The sequence below is a fragment of the Rhamphochromis sp. 'chilingali' genome, assembly GCF_963969265.1.
Source record: "Rhamphochromis sp. 'chilingali' genome assembly, chromosome: 6".
In the NCBI taxonomy this organism is placed as follows: Eukaryota; Metazoa; Chordata; class Actinopteri; order Cichliformes; family Cichlidae; genus Rhamphochromis; species Rhamphochromis sp. 'chilingali'.
In genome coordinates, this window is record NC_137933.1 from 9,439,553 (window position 1) to 9,460,151 (window position 20,599).

Sequence of the window (20,599 nt, forward strand, 5' to 3'; positions counted from 1 at the left end):
TGACACACTGTGTACTTAATGTTACTATTGATACATGTAGCACCTTTAACAAAATCCACCCACACATTTGGCTTTGTTGCCAGTTTCAGTGTCAATTTCACAACACAGTCACTCAGTGGGATAAAAATCATCATGCTGCTGATCACAGAGCTCTGAAACTACATCCAAAAAAGGAGGTTATTCATTAAGATTTTTCAGGCGACATGCTGTGAAAGGCAGAAGTAAAACAAAGAGACGGTTTAGAATTACACGACTCCTTCATGCTGTGTAACTACCTCTCCACAGGACAAGTGGGTCAAAAGATAAAGGGAGAGAGGGAGTTGTAGGGGTGAGAGAGCTGCGGTGAGGGAGAGAAAGGAGGGGAGGAGAAGATGAGCGCTGGTGTCTGTGACCTACTCGTGTCACATGTTACAATCATTCTATTCACAGAGACAAACAGTAAAGGGATTTGTCTCTGTGCTTAGACACAATACAGTCTGTGATCATCCTATGCAAATACCATGGATTCATGTTAAATCCATTATGTGTCCTTTTCAACTTCTCACAGATTGCGGACCGTTCGTTACCTCTTTCTTATATCGAAGCTGGTTGTATATTGGAGGCTTCTGAGATGCCTCGATCTTGACCTCTTGTGTGGACGTCCGGTACGAGGGGTTACTGTAGGTCAGATTGCTCACTCCTGGGTCAGCAAACTTTGACTTTTTGTGTCTGTTGATCAAAAATAAGACAATAAGAGCAATTACAATTTAATTTAATTTACAGGTTTACCTATCCTCTGTGTCAAATGTAGGTAATTAAACATTCTTTTTAAGCAATGTTGTGCAGGACACTGACCTGTAAATGATCAAAGCAGCAATGAGGATCAGAATCGCCAGAATGGTCAGAACCCCACCGATAACATAGCTGACATGAAGTCCCTCTCCTACAACAGACAGGACACATTACAGGGGTGGTTAACAGGCTTTGCTTAAACTGATTTGCTACAAAGTTTTACACAAACATTGCAGGTCAGTCATTAACCCAGCTAACCCCATAATACCCAGTGAGAAACGAGCTTGAGATGGTTATTGAATATTATTTTAAGTCTTTCAGACATAACTGTATGTCTGCGATGTTTGTCTTGAGAAGTAATTTCATTTAGTAAAAATAGCCAACGCTTATCACTGAATAGCTTTAAAGCAAAAGTAGCTCTTTATTGCCGTTTTTTGTGTTCTTATATCTTACATTTTTATTCACCTTCACAGTCATAACTGGTCTTTGGTTGATGCGAATGATATATTATTTAAGTCCCACATTCAAACATTACTGATGTCCAACTCTGAGTAGGGGGAGAAACTATTAGCCTAGCTTAAGAGCTGTTTTAACATTAGCTAGCTGGCTGTTAACCAACAGCTACAACCGTCTTTGTCTACAAACACATTACATTTACATTTCTGTTCTGAGTCCTTAAACAATAATCTGTGTCAAGATCCTGTTCAGAGGTGTACTTTATACTAGTCGCACAGCTATGCTAGCAGCCTTTGTGAGCTGCCAGTCTTTGAACCAAGCTCAAGCGTAAACTCAACCTGGATGTACTGTATCTCGCAGAAAGAGTGATGCCTAGCTTTTCTCTTTTCCCTGTAGGCAGACTTTGTGAATGTCTCGGTGTACTGACCGTGAGGAGCTGTCACCACAGTGTTCATACACCCCTCTATGTTTAGGTTCTTGTCAGTGCAGCTGTAACGATAAGGAGGAAAATAAATATTAATTTACCATAGACTGCAACACAGAGGACTTCATATGATTTGTAACAACTTTGCTATATTTACAACTGTGTATTAACATTAAATCTTTCAGATTCTGTGGATTCTAAAAATGTGTAAGGCAGAAACAAGTACACAAAACAGATCCATTGTATTCCAAAGTTAAAATGCCAACATGGTAGATCGACAAGTCTACAACTGTGTTCATTAGTGGGACAATTTCATTTAGATCAAACACAGTTTGGATCTAGAATGTGAACCATTTAATGAACACAACAGACTTACTTGACCAGTGAGGGTCCTCTCTGTGGGATGTCTGTGGGAGCTTTAGGGATCTTGTTAGGGACAGGAGTGCTGCTGGGCCCTCTGGCAGGAGAGGTGGGGATGTAACCTGAAACTGATCAAAGCACGAGGAACAAGGGCCTGAGTGGGCATTTCTTGGTTTGTCATTTTAGTGTTCTTCCATCCATCCATCCATTCGCTTCCGCTTATCCTTTTCAGGGTTGCGGGGGGTGCTGGAGCCTATCCCAGCTGTCATAGGGCGAAAGGCGGGGTACACCCTGGACAGGTCGCCAGTCTGTCGCAGGGCTAACACACAGGGACAGACAACCATTCACACTCACATTCACTCCTAGTGACAATTTGGATTAATCAATTAACCTATCCCCACAAGCTGCATGTCTTTGGACGGTGGGAGGAAGCCGGAGTACCCGGAGAGAACCCACGCAAACACGGGGAGAACATGCAAACTCCACACAGAAAGACCCCGGCCTGATGGTGGAATTGAACTCAGGACCTTCTTGCTGTGCGGCAACAGTGCTAACCACCGTGCCACCGTGCTGCCCATTTTAGTGTTCTTCTGCTATATAAAACCTATTTGTGACTTTTTACCGTTTTCAGTTAAAAAGTTCAGTTAAAACTTTTTAACTGGTACAGGCTGATAAATTACAGAGAACACTTACTTGTGGAGCACGGTCGCCCGTCTGGTTCATCAGGGCAGGCGCATACAAAACTGTTGGTCTTGGCAAAGCAAAGGTGAGTGCAACCGCCGTTATTGATCCCACAGAGGTTAGTACCTAAAGGGAAGGAGAGGGGACGTTCACATTTATGTTCAGCTCAAACTAACTGAACATAATTGAAAATAATGAGCGTTTCCTCCGTTACTTTGGTCCATTTATCAGGTTAGAACTGAGAGCTTTTAGTTATGATGGCATCAAGTAACAGCACAGTGATGAAATTAAAATGGAATCCAACCCAATTACCAGAATCTGTGTCAAGTAAAATAATTTATCTGTTTTATCTGATTATACTAAACGGGCTGAAAGAAATCCATCAGCCTTATCAACAAGAATCAGATTTCTTGCCATGCTGGAGAAAGGGTTATCTTACTCGCACAAGCAAACCACGTGAACGTCATATTGACAGACCAATTATCTAGCACTGACAATATTTCATAAATCCACAGTAGCTTTGGCTCCTTCAGCAAAAGGTAATAAACAGAGACACCTTTGGCCTCTTCCCCGTCAGATGGAGTTGTCAGGAGAAAAAGCCTCCTTACCTGTCTGTCTGTTAGGAGATACCACTATAATGTCCATGAGGCCTTCCACGTTGGCCAGCACGGTTTCCTTGTTACGGCCAGTGTGTTTGTCCACCCGCTGGATGGACTTAGTCTGCCAGTCCGTCCAGTAGATCCAGCGGTCTTGCTGCGAGAGTCGGGAGAAAGGAGTTAGAGGGGAGGACACCGGCTTCGACTGGGGAAACGAGGGAGAAGAAGAGAGGGGGAGGAAAAATACACGGACAAGGAGAAGGGGGCGAGAGGAAGAAAGGGAAGGGGGGAAGAAGAAAAATGAGGGTCAGAGTGAAAGCGAAGTAGAAGAAATGGTCACGTCGAATGGGTTCAGTATGAGCTGAAAGATGGAGAGAATCACACGGTGAGCTCATGAGTGAAAGAGCGGGTGATTGGAGAAGGCAGCCAGGGAAGAAAAGGGTCAGCCTAGCATATGACAGCTGAGGGTGAAGAGGAGAGAGGGGGGGGGGGGGGGGGGGGGGGGGGCTGGAGGTACCTGTGTGAGGGCGAATGGGTGGGACACCGGGCTGATGAGGACCTGACGCAGCTTCCCATTCAGGTCAGAACTCTCGATTCTGTCCAAGTGGGCATCTACCCAGAAGATCCTGCAGGATTCATTACCAGTTATTGCAGAATTCTTACACAATAATAAACTTTAAAGTCATTTACAGGACATACAGATATCTCAGTCATGCTTCAGCTAACCTTCGTGTGTCGTAGTCTAGTGTTAGGCCGTTGGGCCAACCCAGGTCTGTATTGATCAGAACCTTCCGGTCTGAGCCGTCCAGGTGAGATCGCTCAATCTTCGCGATGTGGCCCCAGTCAGTCCAGAACAGAAACCTGCAGAGGCGAGGTGAGCCTGATAAGCTCATGTCTTTCTATGGTACAAACAATTCTGCAACTATGTGATTCTTCAGTGTACAACAATGAAAACCTCGTGCTGACAGTCAGCCTGTTTGTCTGCCTATTTCAGTGCAGTCTATTTCTGACTTTAAGAGCTACGGAGACCAAACATAACCTTTTGTTTGTCAGTGAAGCCCAGTGCACTCCTCTCTCTTACCCTTTGCTTGGAAACACTGCAATAGCTCGGGGTTCATCCAAGCTGTTGTTGACTAGGACTTTGCGGCTAGTTCCATCCAGGCGGGCCACCTCAATGGTGTTGCGCCCGGTGTCGGTCCAGTACATGTTTCTGGCAACCCAGTCCACAGCGAGTCCATCTGTAGTCTTCAGGCCCTGGCTGATCACCGTCTCCATGCCACTGCCATCCAGGTTAGCGCGCCTGAAAAACAAGTTAATGTTGGACGTTGTATGATAAGGGGCTACTTCAACTTTATTGTGCACAACCAGTGGCACAGTGGCAAACTTTATTCAAAATGTGTGCTTTACAAAATTTATATCTCAAAAATTAGCATTTGCACCTTATAACATCCAGGGTGACATCGGTGTAGTAAAGTTTCCCATCAACGCTGTCATAGTCTAACGAGATGACGTTGTGCAGCTCGAGCACCGGGACGTGTATGTCAGTGTGGTCATTGGTGTCCAGAGAGATTCTGCGCACGCTCACGCGGTTGGAGAAGAGCAGGTATGTCTCCGGAGAATCGTCACATGACCTACCATCTCCCTTGAGCAGAATCCCAGTGGGACAGGCGCAGGAAGTGCCGTTGGGACGAGGAAGGCACAGGTGTGTGCAACCTCCGTTCCTTCTCCCGCACTTATTAAAGCCTTAAAAGGACACAGGGTGACGAATTAGTGCAAAGAGACAGGAGCGCACTTAAAACAGGAAGACGCACATGCACACTTTGTATGTTGACATTGTTCAATCACCATGTGAGTTGAGAAAAATTCAAAAAGTCAGAAGTCAAGGAATCATAAAGATCTTTAATGTGACCTCCACTTCCCGTCCTCCAGACTCACCGAGTGGCTTCTCCCTGTCTACAGCCTGGATGTCCATCAGGCCTGGCAGGTTGGCTCGCACTGTGATGGTGTTGGCCCCAGAGTTCTTGTCGGCTCGCTGGATGCTTCGGCTCTGCCAGTCGGTCCAGTAGATGTGGGACCCCAGCAGGGTTAAACCATACGGGTGTTGGACTGGAGTCACAAGGGTGCGGCGGTTCTGCCCATTGAGGTCAGACGCTTCAATGCGCTGCAGAGGACCAGTACCACATGTGGGATCACCACCATGACTTCATAACGTCTGACGCTTTCATGCTCAAAGCTTTTACATCTTAGAAAACAGCATTATTAGCTTTTAAATCTTTAACTGTGACTTGTATCCACTTTATTTTATTCTTGGAAGCATTTAATCACCTCAGTGTGTGCATCAGCCCACAGTAATTGAGAGCCAGCCATATCAATGGCCAGGCCATTAGGCCAGCCCAAGTTGTTACTGATGAGCACCACACGGTCTGAGCCATCCATCGCTGAGCGCTCCAGCTTAGCATGCTCTCCCCAGTCTGTCCAGTACATATATCTGGAGGACGGGAAGATAAAGAGAACACAGAAGATGAAGTAACATAGAACAACCAGAGATTTGCTTTAATTGACTATACAAGGCCGTCAAACTATCAGGCTCACCCCATCTCGTGGTAGAGGGCGATTGCTCGAGGGCTGTCAAGATTTTGCCAGACCAAAACCTTCCTCATGGAGCCGTCCAGGTTGGCTACCTCGATGCGGTTGGTTCCTGTATCCGTCCAGTAGATCTTCCTGCCAACAGCATCCACTGCTAAACCATCAGTCGTCATCAGCCCTACAGTGAGACAGTGAGAGATGAAGTCATGACACTCTGACGAGGCGGAGTCACAAGACTTTATACATGTAAGCCATCCTTCACCTGTAGATATGATGTCTTCGTGTGATATCCCATTGATGTTGGCTCTGCTGATTTTCTTCAGCGTACTGTCAGACCAGTAGACTTTTCCTGCATGAGGTGCCACACATGCAAACACATACACACAGCTGAGGACTTTATTCCTACATCGGTTATATTTATGAAACAAAAAAAATTAAGAAGACATACAAACCTTCTTTGGGGTCAACACCAATGGCAATAGTATTTTTCATGGTGCTATTGATGGCCAAAACCACATCAGCATAGTAGGGGATGTCCAGAGAAACCATCCTGATGTCAGTCCTACGTGCAAATATCAGGAAGCTGCTCATGCCTGCACACAAAAGGATCACATATCACAGCGTCTTCCTGTCGCAACACAAAAAGCGGCTGACATACTTTTATCTTCTCGGTCCTTTAAAAATTGATTTTCCTTATCGGATTTCCCTTTGAGATGGACATGTTGTTTAAAGCATTTGTTTCAGACAGAACACATTGTAAGATCTTAACACACGCTTGTACATGTTAAACTTTTAAACTGTGAAGTGTCGTTCTTTTTTTTGTTTTGTTTTTTACTAAATGTTACTGAGATGTAAACAGAGTTTGTTTTATACCAGGTGTGCAGGTCTTTCCATCCGTCTGCAGGTTGATGCCAGTGGGGCAGGCACAGCTGGAGGCTTTGGGAGCAGGCGCCAGGAGACAGAGGTGGCTGCAGCCTCCATTATTCACCGCACACGGGTTATGCACTACAGGTGGAGAGGCAAACAGACTCGGGTCACTTCCTGTCCTACTTTCTAAGTCAGCTTGAAAGCAATGAATGGGAGATGCATGAAAGAATTTGTGTGTGTGTGTGTGTGTGGGGGGGGGGGGGGGGGGGGGGGGGGGGAGAGAGAGAGAGAGAGAGAAACCCACAACAACATTGGGGAAACAAACAGAAAAACCCTTCTAGCCACCCAACAGAGCCAAATACATCACCGAGATCAGACAGGCTTCACAGGCTCTGTTCTCTCAGCCAATGATCTGGGTTCAGTTTACCTGTAATTCCCTAGTGTCAGTAGATATATTGGATGTGAGCTCAGAGAAAAGCCAGCACACATCAGAGAGAAGAGCTTCCTTTGTGTAAGATACATATTTTTATTTGTATTTTTGCTGTGTACACACTGCAGCCTTTATACCTTTGTGCCTTTATAATGAAAAGATGATTTACACTTGAAAAACGTGATGTGGCTTTTGACATCTGACTGCACTTTGGCTGCTTTAGCTAACGCTAAAAGAACAAGGCTGGCTCACAAGTCGGCACCCTGCAGTCCCATTTGGCTTCCTACAAATTCCATCAATTAGCTAGAGCAGGGGCGTAGATTTGGCATGGACGGAAGGGACATGTCCCCACCAATATCCAGCGATTAGTAAATTGTCCCCACCAATAATTTGATCTGTTCGAGTAAAGAAAAACAAACCCGATAGAAAGAAAAAAACGATCTGTCACCGTCTCATTCACCCAGCGGTGCAGAAAGAGTTAAATTACGTACTCTACTGGAGTCCTATATCATGTGACAAATATGGCCAATGTGATTGGCTGTGCTTTTCAGGGAGCTCTGTTTAGTTTTAGCAGCGGCAAGCCTGCGCTGCGAGGACCTGCAAGGAGGAGAGGAGGATGGCTGCAAAAAGAACCTGGATATAAGAAAGTATTTTTCAAAGAAACCTGTAAGTCACTTAAATTCAAGTTCACTCATAAAATGTGTCCGTCATAATAACGTTACAGGCTATGCTAGGCTTTGAATAACGTAGAGGCAGCTCTGCCATGTTGTAGCTCGGACAGAGGTGACGAGGCGAGGTCACAGGTGACTTACTGATGATTTGGTGCTATAGATTAACTAGTATTTATCATCATAACAATTGTTAGGCTGCTGATGTTAATTGATTCATTAGTGTATATTTGACAAAGAATCTGAATTGACATGTCTCACTTTTTATATGGCACGAATCAATGTGTTATTTTATCAGGTAGCAATATGTCCTAGTGCAGTCAGAGGGGAAGAGCCAGGGCCAAAGGTGACGCACATCAAGCACATAGTAATAATTTTAGTCTGAGGATAAAACGCATGTACTTAGGATGAAAGATACTTCAGTGATCTCAGAAGATTAAAAAGATGGCTAAGGTCAACAATGACTCAAATGAGATTAAACAATGCTGCTGTATGCCATTTCCACCAGGAGAGACTAGACAGTATAGATGTAAAACAAATAGGCCAGCAGTTTATCTCAGTTAACGAGAGGAGAAGGCATGTGTTCGGCTCCTTCACATAGTGGACACTGAGTTGTTGTGTGGGTCACCAGTAGTCCATGTCTGTTGCTGTAACAGTAGTCCATGTTTAGAATAAAAAATCCCAGCTCACTGATTTGATCGGGGCAATAGTGTGGCTAAAATGTTGCATAATTTTGCTGAGAGATCTGTTACTTTGTGGTAATCTTAGACGAGTAGCTTTATGGACAAAAACCACCAGGTCATTCAGTGTTCCCTTAGTGCTAATGTGTTAGAGATGTTGGTGTACTATAACTGAAGTAATGTTGTCCTTAAAGTCATATTCTTTTATTGTCATGACTGTATTTGAAGCTATTTTTATTTTTGTATGATACCTGATTTATATGGAATGTGGAAGTAAACTAAAGCCTAAAATACTTTAGTCAGTCATTTGTTTAATAGTAATTTAACATTATATAATTCACATATAAAACTATGAATTGTAATTTTAAATGGCTTAAAAGCATGTAGAATAGCATATGTAGGCAAATATATTTCTCCCTTTTTTTTATCAAGAAGCAAAGACAAAAAGGAAAAAAAAAAAAAAAAAGAAACGGCAGGGTTTGGTGGTTGAATCATCCGTCCCCAGCAATGCCAAAACCAAATCTACGCCCTTGAGCTAGAGGTTTAACAGTATTCAACACTGTGGTTGTAAATATCTGTTTAAAGCTGCAAGTCCAATTCTCCTTCACACACACAAAACTCTATGCTTTAGTGGACAGACACACACCTGTCTCACGGTGTCGATGGAACATATGGATGTCCATTAGATTCTCTAGGTTTTCAGCCAGTGTGTGGCGCCCCAACCCGGTGAGCTTGTCAGCGCTTTGAATGCTCTTGGATTGCCAGTCTGTCCAGTACAGCTTGTCCTCATGTACAGTTAAGCCAAAGGGGTGAGGCAGCTGAGTCCCAATCAAAACCTGTGTGCAAAAACAACAGCAGAGGTCTGATGAGCTCTTTTAGAACATGTCTGAACAGGCATAATCACACACACACACACACACACACACACACACACACACACACAAACAAGACGACACATTTTCGTACTTCAAATGTTTTCTCAGAAAAAACCTAACACCTTACCTGTCTGTCAGAACCATCAAAGTTGCCATATTCAATAGTTTTCATGCCAGCATCGGCCCAGTACAGGCGTTTGGTCTCATAGTCAATGGCGAGCCCATTGGGCCACGTCAGATTGGATGAAATGATGACAATTCGGTTGGAGGCGTCCATTCCCGCACGCTCGATCTTTGGGTTGGCCCCCCAGTCAGTCCAGTACATGAAGCTGAGGAGAAAGAAGGAACAAGTTAGAACTCCATGTGTTGTCCAGGTTCACAAGCTGTTTCTGTTTAAATGTCATCATCTTACCCTCCGATCGGATCAACTACAATGTCCCGCGGTCGGTCCAGGTTCTCCCATATCAGGACAGTCCGCATGCTCCCATTGGCATTAGAAACCTCGATACGATCAGTACCTGACACCCAAAAACACGAGCAGGTTAAATTGAGGAGCACTCCCTGCTGAGCTGGTCAATGAAGAAAATGGATATAAAATGATATTTTATGTCAGAATACATGAAATGAGACTTTTTACCAGCATCAGTCCAGTAGAGCTTGTTGGTCACCCAGTCAATTGCTAAACCTGCTGGACTTTCCAGACTGGTTTCCACCACCACCTGTTTTAAAAAGAAAAAGATCAGCTCAGATCCATGCTGACAGTTACTGTTTACTGCTTTGATGGCAATATTTTCATGTCTGTTTTATGTTATTCTGTAGTAAACCTGCAGCAGTGAGTTATGAATGTGCTGAAGGCTCCTACATTCTACAGAGGATGACCAGCTGCTGCTCTTTCACCTCAGTCCCAGTAGATGGCAGTAATGTATAAACCTAAATCTGCTGCCGTCCTCCTCTGCTCCTTTTTTAAGTATGGGCCAGATGAGAAATGACGAGACTGCAGTACTGAGTTCAGTCAACCTGCAGGTATCACTGACCTCCTGCTTGGTGCCGTTCCACAGTGCTCTGTTGATGGAGTCGGTGGTGACGTCTGTCCAGTAGATGTAGCCGTCTTTGGAGTCCCAGTCCAGCGCCACGGCATTGCGCACGTCAGCCAGAGGAATGACATCATCGGACATGTCCTCTGTGTCGAAGCTGATTCGTCGGATGTCCGTCCTTCGGGCAAAAAGCAGGAACTTGTCAAGACCTGATTAAAGACCAAAGGTCTTCTGTCAGTCTTCTAGGTTCAACAGTGGGGTCAGCATTAAACACAGTAAAACAGCTCTACCACAAAGACATGTAACCACTGATTAATATCACAAATCACACCCTCTGCATTAACATAATTAAACAGAGTCATGAGAATACTTTTTATTCAATTTCAAGCAGCATGACTTTACAGTGGGGAAAAAAATGAAAACGCTGCATTTTAGCTCAAATTTTCTTCAGCTGCTCAACCATAACATGCACTTGAACTCACTTTAAATGTTCCCTAAATGAGATCTCACTTTACATGCAGTAGGTGTCTTATAATTGTCTGCACAGGCATTTTTCATCTGAAATTTTGATTCCTCTGACAGCCTACACCTTAATCGTGGGGCTGATCAGATTAACCATGTGTTACAGGATTATTTTCTCTTCATTAGTGTGAACACACGGTTCATTAGTCAAAACAGAAGACAGAGCTTTTTTTTGTTGTTTTTAATTTAAGATTCCAAATTATTGGCTATTAAAAATGACTTTAGTATGAATAGATGCCGCTAAAAACTACTATAATATTAATATAATATTAATTATAATAATATAATATTAGCAGTATTTCTGTACTTTCCACAACAAACAGTGGAGGAACTCACCAGTGGCACAGCTGTAACTGTCCACCTTCTTGAAGCCGGTGGGACAAGCACAGGTGTACGTCTTGTTGCTGGGGAGACACAGGTGGCTGCAGCCTCCATTGTTGGTGCCACAGCGGTTCCTGCCACCTAGAGAAGAGACAGGCAGACACAACTCAGTATATCACATGTAAAGTGGTTCAAAAAATAAAAACCCCTCAAATCCACTTTCTCCTCAAACCCAGGGCAACAAAACAAATAGTCACACTTCCAAAAATGTCTGCCTCCTCTTTCATTAAAAGGTCACAGCGTGTGGGCTCTGTTCACTTAGGTTCTGAGTCGGCTTTTCTTTTGTTCTGATCAGACATGAACTCACATGACTTGACTAAATCTTGTCTAAAAGTGCCTGACCTCCCCCTGCCAGCACGGAGGCAGCTCACAGTTCATGTTAGTGTCGGGGCTGCTGCAGTATTTTATCAGCACGTTAACAAAAACTTTCTCTTGGCTGGACGTCAAGTTCAACACGGTTTGTTAGCAAAGTCTTTGCTATCATGCTGATGAAAAACACACATCAACTGGCCGGTTCACGGCAGGGTCTTGACACTGGTGCAACAAATCATTCTATGGTGGGGTTCGCCACTGTGTGAGGCAAATTTTTCATTTCTGCCTGCAATGATATCCTCAGATAAGTCTCCCATTTCTGCCTTCAACTAGCTCATCTTCCTTCCTCTAATGCTGATATTGTGTTTGATGTTTTGTTGCTCACCATTTAGCACATCATCTACTGCTACAAGCTGCAAACTTGGATACTTTAAAAAGAGAGTCATTGCTCCCAGCCAGTCACTGGCAGATCTGAAATAATGGGAAGTAAACATATCCAAATATAATGAGATTAGACTAGACTCCTTCCTTTTGCTTTTAACTCAAGCTGAAGCTATGTACAAAAGAGCTAGCACAGCTTCCTGTTGCTGCTGTGTGTTACTGTCCGATCCATGAACCCAAAACTGCAGTAACAGTCTCAACTGAGAAAAACCTACACAGGTAAAATGCAACATAATCAATACAAGATCAATGCAATGTTTTCTGCTGTTTCACTGTGATGCTATTGGTTGTTCTGATTCAAGCTGCTGCTTTGTGACCTTGCAGAAAGTTGCAAACAGCTGTCAGCTGAAAAACTAATAATTCAGAGAGAAAAATGTGAAAAATAGTCTATTTAGTTTGTGTATCTGCAACCCATCCCTAGATAAGGCCTTTATTTAACCAGACAAAAACCTTATTGAGAACAAAAATATCATTTTCAAGTTTTGTACATATGTAACAAACATCAGTCTGAGTATCCAGCTGTTGACCCAGCCCGATACTGACCTGCAGGCTGCCTCTGTGGGTGCAGTGTGTGGATGTCCATGGGAAAGTGCAGCTTGTTGCGGATTATCTCTTGGTTCTTTCCTGTGAATTTGTTAGCGCTGTTGATGCTTTTGGTGTGCCAGTCAGTCCAGTAGAGGCTGTCCTCAAACACTGTGATGGCAAATGGGTGGGGAAGGCCTAAAGAGAGACAAGAACAGAGTTTAGCAAGGCGACAGTCCACAATGACATTTATGCAAACAAAAAAAAGGAGAGAGAAAAGAACCCCCCCAAACACAGAAGCTGAGTTTGTCACATTTATAATAAGCAAAGTAATGATTCAATGAAGTTTCAGTCCTAACACAAAGAATGGAAAGCGCACATGCTACATTTGGCCTGTTCCACTAACTCTCCAAACATCAGAGCTGTGGGCTTGGCTGATGTCATATCATCCCCATTTTAGAACTGCTTTCAATTACACTGCCTCAAACCACTCTGTAGTTGGTTAAGTTGTGGCAAGAGTGTCCAAAACCAGAGGCGCTTCGTAGGTTTTCCATACATAATGTGACTTTTCCATCCGGAAACTGAATGTAAGAGAACACGCTTAAACCGGATCAGACTGATGCAGACTAGTTTTGCTCATGTGTCCACAATAAAACTTTACTCACAGATTTTAAAGTGAAAATTGAACCAGGACAGGATATGTGTGAGATTTCTGAAGGAGAGATCGATGCCTGCTCGATGTCTAAATGCTCTTTAACATCTTTAACATTGTTTTTGTATTAACAGAAGTACTCTGGCAATAAGACAAAAAGCTTGCCTTTTTTTCTAACTAACCACTCAGATTCACTGCTTAAATGGAAGATTTTCCTTGAACATCTGCGGCTGAATATTTAAAAATCAAAGTTCAAGCATAGCTGTTTGACGAGGCTTCATCTCTTTGTTTGAGAAAAGCCTCTTCAAAGTTCGTCAAAGCAGAGAAAAGAACAAAGAGAAAATGCAAATGGGATAATCAGTCGTGTCATTTGTTGTTCCAGTCCTCCTTGATATTAATGTTTACACGTGAAAGCTAACTGCTTTTATTAAGGTTGGAAAAATTTGCTCCAAGGCTTTAATTCTGTGGCTATTTCTGTTCCTTACACGAATAGTTGATTTGTGGGGAACCTGTGCAGATATGTCTCCTGTGGGAACATCACACTAGGGTGACTCCTCCACACTTGTCCAAATCAATGTTCTTTTTCTTTCACCAGCCTTAATCTTCCTCCAGCACAGAAGCCGCAAAGCCCAGTCGGATGGGCACGCCGAACGGATGGAAAAAGTGCTTTCTGCTGCCACACAGAGCTGCAGTGGTGTGGCGAGTGTGCTGGCGCACAGCTTTTAAAAACAGCGTTGCTAGTTTAATGACAGTGTTGTACGGCACAGCAGAAATGTTAAGTGGTAAACGTCAAAAACTGGAGCGAGATCACAGCGATAATAAGCCACAAGGATCAGAGTATCTGGGTGCGTTTTGTGTGACTGTTCGATGAGGTTTATTCAAGAAAACTGAACAAAAGAAATGAAATAAAATAAAACAGCACCTCTACATTTGCCCTCGTCTCTTCTTTTCAAACAGGTCCAGGTGTGTGTGTGTGAAATGATAGTGGCTCAACGTGTGTTTTCTGATCTTATCTCAACATGAGGGAGACAATAGTACACCCAGTTCCCTCCTCTTAGTCACCAACATCTCAATGATTGTTTTGATATGATCAGCTCATTCCTTGTCATCTCTGCTCCTGCTCCTTTTTTGTTCTCCCCAGGACAGCTGCAGGAGCAGCTGCAGGAGGACAGGGCATCAAACATCCCACCAAGCCTTCACAGCTATGTCTTCTTTAACACACGTGGCACCTCATATTCCTCTCACAGCTTGCCTGAATATGTCTCACTTCCTGTTATAGGTCACCAGCAACACAGCAAGGCCTCCGGCTGGACAGAACGCTGGTCCATAGTGTGATGGGAAGTTTCAGGGTTAGGTTTTTCCAAACAAACAAAAAAAGCTATAGTGATATTAGGAATACCACTTTAATGCATTTTATCTGTAAAGCTGAACCATATTATAGCAGAATCTGGTTTGTCTTGCTGAAACAAGTAGGGCCATTGGTTAAAAAGACATCACTTGGACAGCAACATATATTGCCATGTGCACTAATGCATATCAACACAGATGGATTACACAACAGTAGGAAATACATTTCCTTACAGTAGATGTCTTACTGAAAGTGCTGCAACTAAATTTAATGATACAATTCTTCCACTGTTATCGTCTTCAATACCATGTGTCAACACTGTAGAGCAGCTACCTGAAGGCCGATTATCTTGTTGTGTTATATCACAACTGTGTATGACTGTGGATACTGTGCCTCCACTGAAAAGAAAGCTTCATATCAGAAGTGCTCGACTTCCCGAGCCTGGTTCTGCCCGAGTTTTCTTCTTGACCGTTCCTTCCCATTGTCCCTAAGTGCTTGCTCATAGGTAACTGTTGGGGTTTTCTCTGCATTACTGTTGGGTCTTTACCTTACAATTTAAAGCACCCTGAAGTTACTGTAGTTGTGATATAGCGCTATAGATATTAAATTTAATTCATACCTGTGAACTAAAGTGCTGTCCACAGGGGCCATTATTTCATAGTTTAATTTAAGTCTACCTACATATACCCTATTGGGTATATTAAATGTCCAGTCTTCTGCCATACAGCATTGTGCATTTGTCGAGTCCAGACAAAAAATATAAACACTCCCCCACCAGCACACAAGTATGCAATACCCTATCTCTTCCTGTTCCCTACCTCGTGGTGTACAGGTGTGCAGACAGGATAGTGGTGATTACCGTGACAACCGCCTATGCTCCAATTCCAGTTACAGAGGAGCTGGCAGAAATCCAGATAGTGTACACACACACACACACACACACACACACACACACACACACACAGAACTATAGGTTCAGAGAGATAAATGCTTGTTAACATTCCTTGACGTAGTGGCTCAGAATGTAACCATGCACACACTCAAAGACACACACAAATGTCCTATTTTGTCCTGTGTGTTGTCTGAGCAAACAGAGGCTGTGGAGGAAGGACAGGGCCAATTACAGCCTTTTATCCTGAGAGCACACATCATTAAGGAGAGCTCAAAGGGCTGATGGTGTGCACATACACACATATACACACACACTCATCAAACAGTCCCCCTGCCACTCTCTCTCTCTCTTTTCAAACTCTTAAACCCTCTTCATCATCACTGATTCCACACTTTTTAGTTCATCAGCGGAAAAAAAATCCCCAAATTGAAAGTGACTGTCAGCTGAGACCTGCACTCATCCTGATTCAACTTGTGTTGTGTAATCGCTGCAAATTGCCTAACCTTTATATTAAAAAAACCCAGCAAATTTTGAATCTCATGTCCTATAAAACTGTGACTGTCCAAATGCTTGCGGACTTTAGAGTCCCACCCATAAATCTAATAAGCTGGTGTGTGTGTGTGCATGTGTGTGTGCGTGTGGGAGTGAGTGAGTGAGTGAGTGAGTGAGTGAGTGAGTGAGTGAGTGAGTGAGTGAGTGAGTGAGTGAGTGAGAGAGAGAGAGAGAGAGAGAGAGAGAGAGAGAGAGAGAGAGAGAGAGAGAGAGAACCCTGCCTGCTTACACTGCAAGAGCTCCACTTTTAGTGTGCATATGCACTTCTCAGTTGGAACCAAGAACATAAACAGAGCCACACATTTGGCTTTACGTTGTCATTTATAGATTGTGTGTGTGTGTGTGTGTGTGTGTGTGTGTCTACACTTCAGCGGTAACCACATGTGCTCTTTAATGGAAATATGTTTTTGATTAACGCCACATGGCATAATGGAGTAATGAGGCATCAGCGTGCTACATCCGACATCCATCCCTTTGTTTACCGCATGTGTGTTTCTTAGCGTGAGTGTGATAATTAATGAAAATTGAGAATGAGAGCCTGAATTCCAGCCAGACCTCTGCGCACCACATACAGCATCTCTTCTGTTTCTCCAGCCTCTCTCAGAGCTTTTAATAAAAAAGAAGAAAAAAGAATCCTTCAGCAGCTTGTGAGGTCATATGAATTATGAGCAGTATGTGAGTCATTCCAGTTTGAAGAACTCCTTTAAAGACTTGTGCATTATCGATCCTATTCACTCTGGTGGCAAAAATGAAAACTTTTTGAATCTGTTGAAGCTTGAATCTACTGTTGAGCTTCTGGTCCAAACATAATTTGTGTGTTTTTCACTTCACATGTACTTACACTTGGCAGTTATGTTGTCTTAACTGCTGAAATTAGTCACTCGAAAGTGCTTAAATGTAAAACGTTGCCATCCTTAAACCTGGTCACTTACAGAGGAAGAAGAACCAGCCACAGCAGGAATAAACAGGTAAGGAGCTGAAAGCAAGGCTGCTCAAGAGGCCCATCATTTTTGGGTAAAGCTTTTGACTTTGCAGCCCCACTCTTTAGGCAACTAAGCTAGCTCCAGCAAACGTGTGTAACAGTCAAGACTAGGAGTGTACCTTGGCTGATGACGGCCTTGCGGTTGCGTCCGTCCAGGTCAGCTCTCTCAATGACATGGTGCTTGGCATCCACCCAGTACATGCGGCGGCCAGCGTAGTCTATGGTGAGGCCGTTGGGCCAGAACAGGTGTGTGTCTGCTATGACACAGCGGTTTGAGCCGTCCATGTTGGAGTACTCGATGCGAGGTGTGTTACCCCAGTCGGTCCAGTAGATCTTACTGAAAAGAAAAATGGGGCAATCACGCTCAGTTTGTTTGTTCACAGCGGCAGACTAGATGGGTGTAAATTAGCTGATAGTCATGGTGTCCATTAAAGACAAGAGGCAAGCAGACGGCTGTCAGGATTCTAGACACAACAGATGCCTGATTTAACAAGAAAAGTCTCCTCTGTCCTCATCATTCATGTCCTCCCCATCAGCATTCATCTGTTCTGTCCGGGCTCAGAGGGAGGATACACTCTTTTTTAAAATATAATTTTCAATTATCCCATGCAAATGAGCAACCTAATAAGCTGAATGAGTTTTCTAGCTTTATATTTCTCTGGGGGTTCATCCAAAACTCTCTCTTGCCACTGCAGCTCATGAAAGCTAGGAAGAAAACACACTTAGCTGCTGCCCCTTTCATGAAAGACTTGTTCCACACAGATGCTTGCCTGTGGGTATGGCTGTGCCGCCAAACGTTAATCCCTGCTCTGCTGCTACACTACAACTGGGACACATCCAGAGGGGATATGTATATATGAGTGTGTGTACATCTGTGGTGAATTATAGACTGCATGTGCGTGCCTGTGTTTGGACTCGTACCCCTCTATGGGGTGCAGTGCAATGGCTCTGGGCTTCTCCATGTTCTGCCAGATCAGTACTTTGCGGTGTGTCCCATCCAGGTTTGCCACCTCAATACGGGACGTCCCAGAGTCTGTCCAGTATAACTTGTCATGGATCCAGTCTATGGCCAGTCCACCTTTAAAAGGAGAGAAGAACATTCTGAGTTTGGTTTAAGTATGAACCAATATTTTGTTACTAATGTTACAAGTAGACACAAGCAATGCATACTCTTTAGCTTTTTCAATTTGCTTTGTCTGATAATTATTTGTGTAGCTGTTAGTTCTTATTTTTGAAAGTGTTCTGCTGGTAGAACATCTATCATCTTGCTAATAGTTAATCTAATAAACCTTCATCACCTATTATAATGTCTCTTTTTATAAATCTCAAAAAAAAAAAATCCAGTGAACAAAGTCAAAGTTGTGGATTTACTGGGATCAAGGTGCAGAACTATTTCTTGATGAGTGGGTTGAAGGACCTCTGTTGGACTGAAGCCAAATGGTGTGAAAAATAATAATAACAATAATAATAATGGATTGCATTTATATAGCGCTTTTTGAGACCCTCAAAGCGCTTTACAATTCCACTATTCATTCACTCTCACATTCACACACTGGTGGAGGCAGCTACAGTTGTAGCCACAGCTGCCCTGGGGCAGACAGACAGAAGTGAGGCTGCCATATCGCGCCATCGGCCCCTCTGGCCATCACCAGCAGGCGGTAGTTGAAGGGTCTTGCCCAAGGACATAACGACCGAGACTGTCCGAGCCGGGACTCGAACCGGCAAACTTCCAATTACAAGACAAACTGCCAACTCTTGAGCCAATTTGCATATCATACCAGTCGCGGCAGATGGACGGCCGGAGGTTTCTTCCTGTTAAAAGGGATTTTTTCCTTCCCAATGTTACCAAAGTGCTTACTCATAGGGGGTCATATGATTGTTGTTTTTTTCTCTTTATGTATTACTACCTTACACCTTGAGCACCTTGAGGCAAGTGTTGCTGTGATTTGGCGCAGTATAAATAAAACTGAATTTAATTGAATTGCTGTGTAAATAAACTGAATTCATAACAATTAAAAACTAATATAGATGGGGACTTTTTAAGCCAATTAAACAAAACTATTAGGCAAATTACTCCTTTCCATGTTTTTTTTTTTTTCTTTCTCTAAAACCGACTCATACAACCTGTTCAGACATCATCTGCCTCTCAGGTTCAAACGCTTTAGCTAGCAAGACATTGTGGTGTCACTAGTGCAGCTTTAAAACCAGCTAAATCAATGTCATGATGTAGCAAAAAAATCAAAACAAAATCAAGAAAGGATGTAGCAGCAGATTTGCCTTTGTAGCCTGACTGTAATCACAGCTAACCTCTGGTACAGCGAGAATCACGATACTACTGTATCAGTAGAAAGAATAAATCATGATTATGAAATAAAAACTGCATAACTGATACTACTAGGACAAGTTAAATACATAAGATACAGTGTGTTAGCTGGTGAGTTGTAAGCCTGTCAGGCTAGCCTTTTCTCTGTTTTAAGCGATTATGGTAGGCTAAGCTAAATCTAATATGACTCTAGCTACATGCACAACACGTGTGCTAGATGATGATCCTTTTAACTTTAAAGAAAGCAAATAATGTTTTTTTAGAAAATTTAGTGGTGAAAGAGATTAAATATGACAGAATAAGACAAAATGTAACGAACACAAATATGTATACAAAAAACACAGATTGAAATAGAAAAGGAGGGTCAGGGTTAGAAATAAAGGAACCAGAGAGAAACTATAAATTAAAAAGACAAGAAGAAAGCACCAAAGACTTTCAAGTTTCACCAGTATTGATGTTATGTTGCTTAACTCATTTATGAATAAGGTGATGAATGAAGTAGAGTGGGGCAGAGTATAGTTGGACAGAAAGCAGCAGAGTCCAATAAATTGGAAACATGATAAATGAGTCTGTTGTCCTACATCTGAACCTGCATCCCATTAGCTGTTGTACCCACCTGGGCTCTCCAGACCGGTGGAGACGACCTCCTCCACATTGGAGCCGTTGAGGTTAGCTTTCATGATGCGGTCCAGAGTCACATCTGACCAGAAGACTAGTTCAAGACTATGATGGAAGTCCAGAGCGATGGCGTTTTCCAGGTTGTTGAGCAGCAAGGTGTACTCGGAGCGATGTGGCAAAACCTGACGGATATCGATGCGGTTGGCAAACAGCAGCACTGGCTCGGGACCTAAAGGGAGGAAGAAAGAGGGACGTGAATGGAGTTGACGTGTGTTAAAGTGAAAAGGAGAAGCAAAGGTTAGCAGGTTAAAATTGGCAAGTAACTACACACAAGAGAGATAAAGAAAATTCAGTTAGGACAAAAGGTCACTTTAAATGAGACAAAGCATTAATCTGACTGGATATAAAGGTCTGGGTTGCAGCAGCTGTGTGACAGACATGTCTGACCTGCATTTAACTCTGGACCGCAGCAGATTGATGTGCTGCTGCACCAGGTCTGCCCTCTACCTATGCAGCATATCTAAATTGAGTCCAGACCCTCCGAATGAGGTGACCTCAATGCAAGTCCAAGACCCGGCAACAGAGCAGCGGATATAGTTACTGCTGAAACACGTACAAACACTATG

General features: G+C 43.3%; 1 protein-coding gene across 4 annotated transcripts in view; it reads right to left on the bottom strand.

Annotated features, from left to right (window-relative positions):
* The window catches only part of lrp4 (low density lipoprotein receptor-related protein 4), a 109,430-nt gene that overhangs the window by 3,888 nt on the left and 84,943 nt on the right, over positions 1 to 20,599 (bottom strand). Inside the window, exons 12-38 of one of the 4 annotated variants that reach the window (XM_080884063.1) lie at positions 19,972 to 20,202; positions 17,954 to 18,110; positions 17,152 to 17,369; positions 12,628 to 12,804; positions 11,287 to 11,412; positions 10,429 to 10,637; positions 10,032 to 10,113; positions 9,807 to 9,912; positions 9,522 to 9,723; positions 9,166 to 9,355; positions 6,748 to 6,879; positions 6,327 to 6,467; positions 6,137 to 6,223; positions 5,881 to 6,052; positions 5,614 to 5,776; positions 5,224 to 5,449; positions 4,728 to 5,031; positions 4,370 to 4,588; positions 4,015 to 4,149; positions 3,806 to 3,914; positions 3,301 to 3,493; positions 2,705 to 2,818; positions 2,028 to 2,139; positions 1,655 to 1,716; positions 835 to 922; positions 567 to 708; positions 276 to 337 (exon numbers count right to left, since the gene is read on the bottom strand). In XM_080884063.1, coding sequence (XP_080740189.1) covers positions 296 to 337; positions 567 to 708; positions 835 to 922; positions 1,655 to 1,716; positions 2,028 to 2,139; positions 2,705 to 2,818; positions 3,301 to 3,493; positions 3,806 to 3,914; positions 4,015 to 4,149; positions 4,370 to 4,588; positions 4,728 to 5,031; positions 5,224 to 5,449; positions 5,614 to 5,776; positions 5,881 to 6,052; positions 6,137 to 6,223; positions 6,327 to 6,467; positions 6,748 to 6,879; positions 9,166 to 9,355; positions 9,522 to 9,723; positions 9,807 to 9,912; positions 10,032 to 10,113; positions 10,429 to 10,637; positions 11,287 to 11,412; positions 12,628 to 12,804; positions 17,152 to 17,369; positions 17,954 to 18,110; positions 19,972 to 20,202 — 4,139 coding nt within the window. In that variant the 3' untranslated portion in view covers positions 276 to 295. The remainder of the gene's footprint in view (positions 1 to 275; positions 338 to 566; positions 709 to 834; positions 923 to 1,654; positions 1,717 to 2,027; positions 2,140 to 2,704; positions 2,819 to 3,300; positions 3,494 to 3,805; positions 3,915 to 4,014; positions 4,150 to 4,369; positions 4,589 to 4,727; positions 5,032 to 5,223; positions 5,450 to 5,613; positions 5,777 to 5,880; positions 6,053 to 6,136; positions 6,224 to 6,326; positions 6,468 to 6,747; positions 6,880 to 9,165; positions 9,356 to 9,521; positions 9,724 to 9,806; positions 9,913 to 10,031; positions 10,114 to 10,428; positions 10,638 to 11,286; positions 11,413 to 12,627; positions 12,805 to 17,151; positions 17,370 to 17,953; positions 18,111 to 19,971; positions 20,203 to 20,599) is intronic. The other 3 variants (XM_080884064.1, XM_080884062.1, XM_080884061.1) reach the window with 3 other exon arrangements.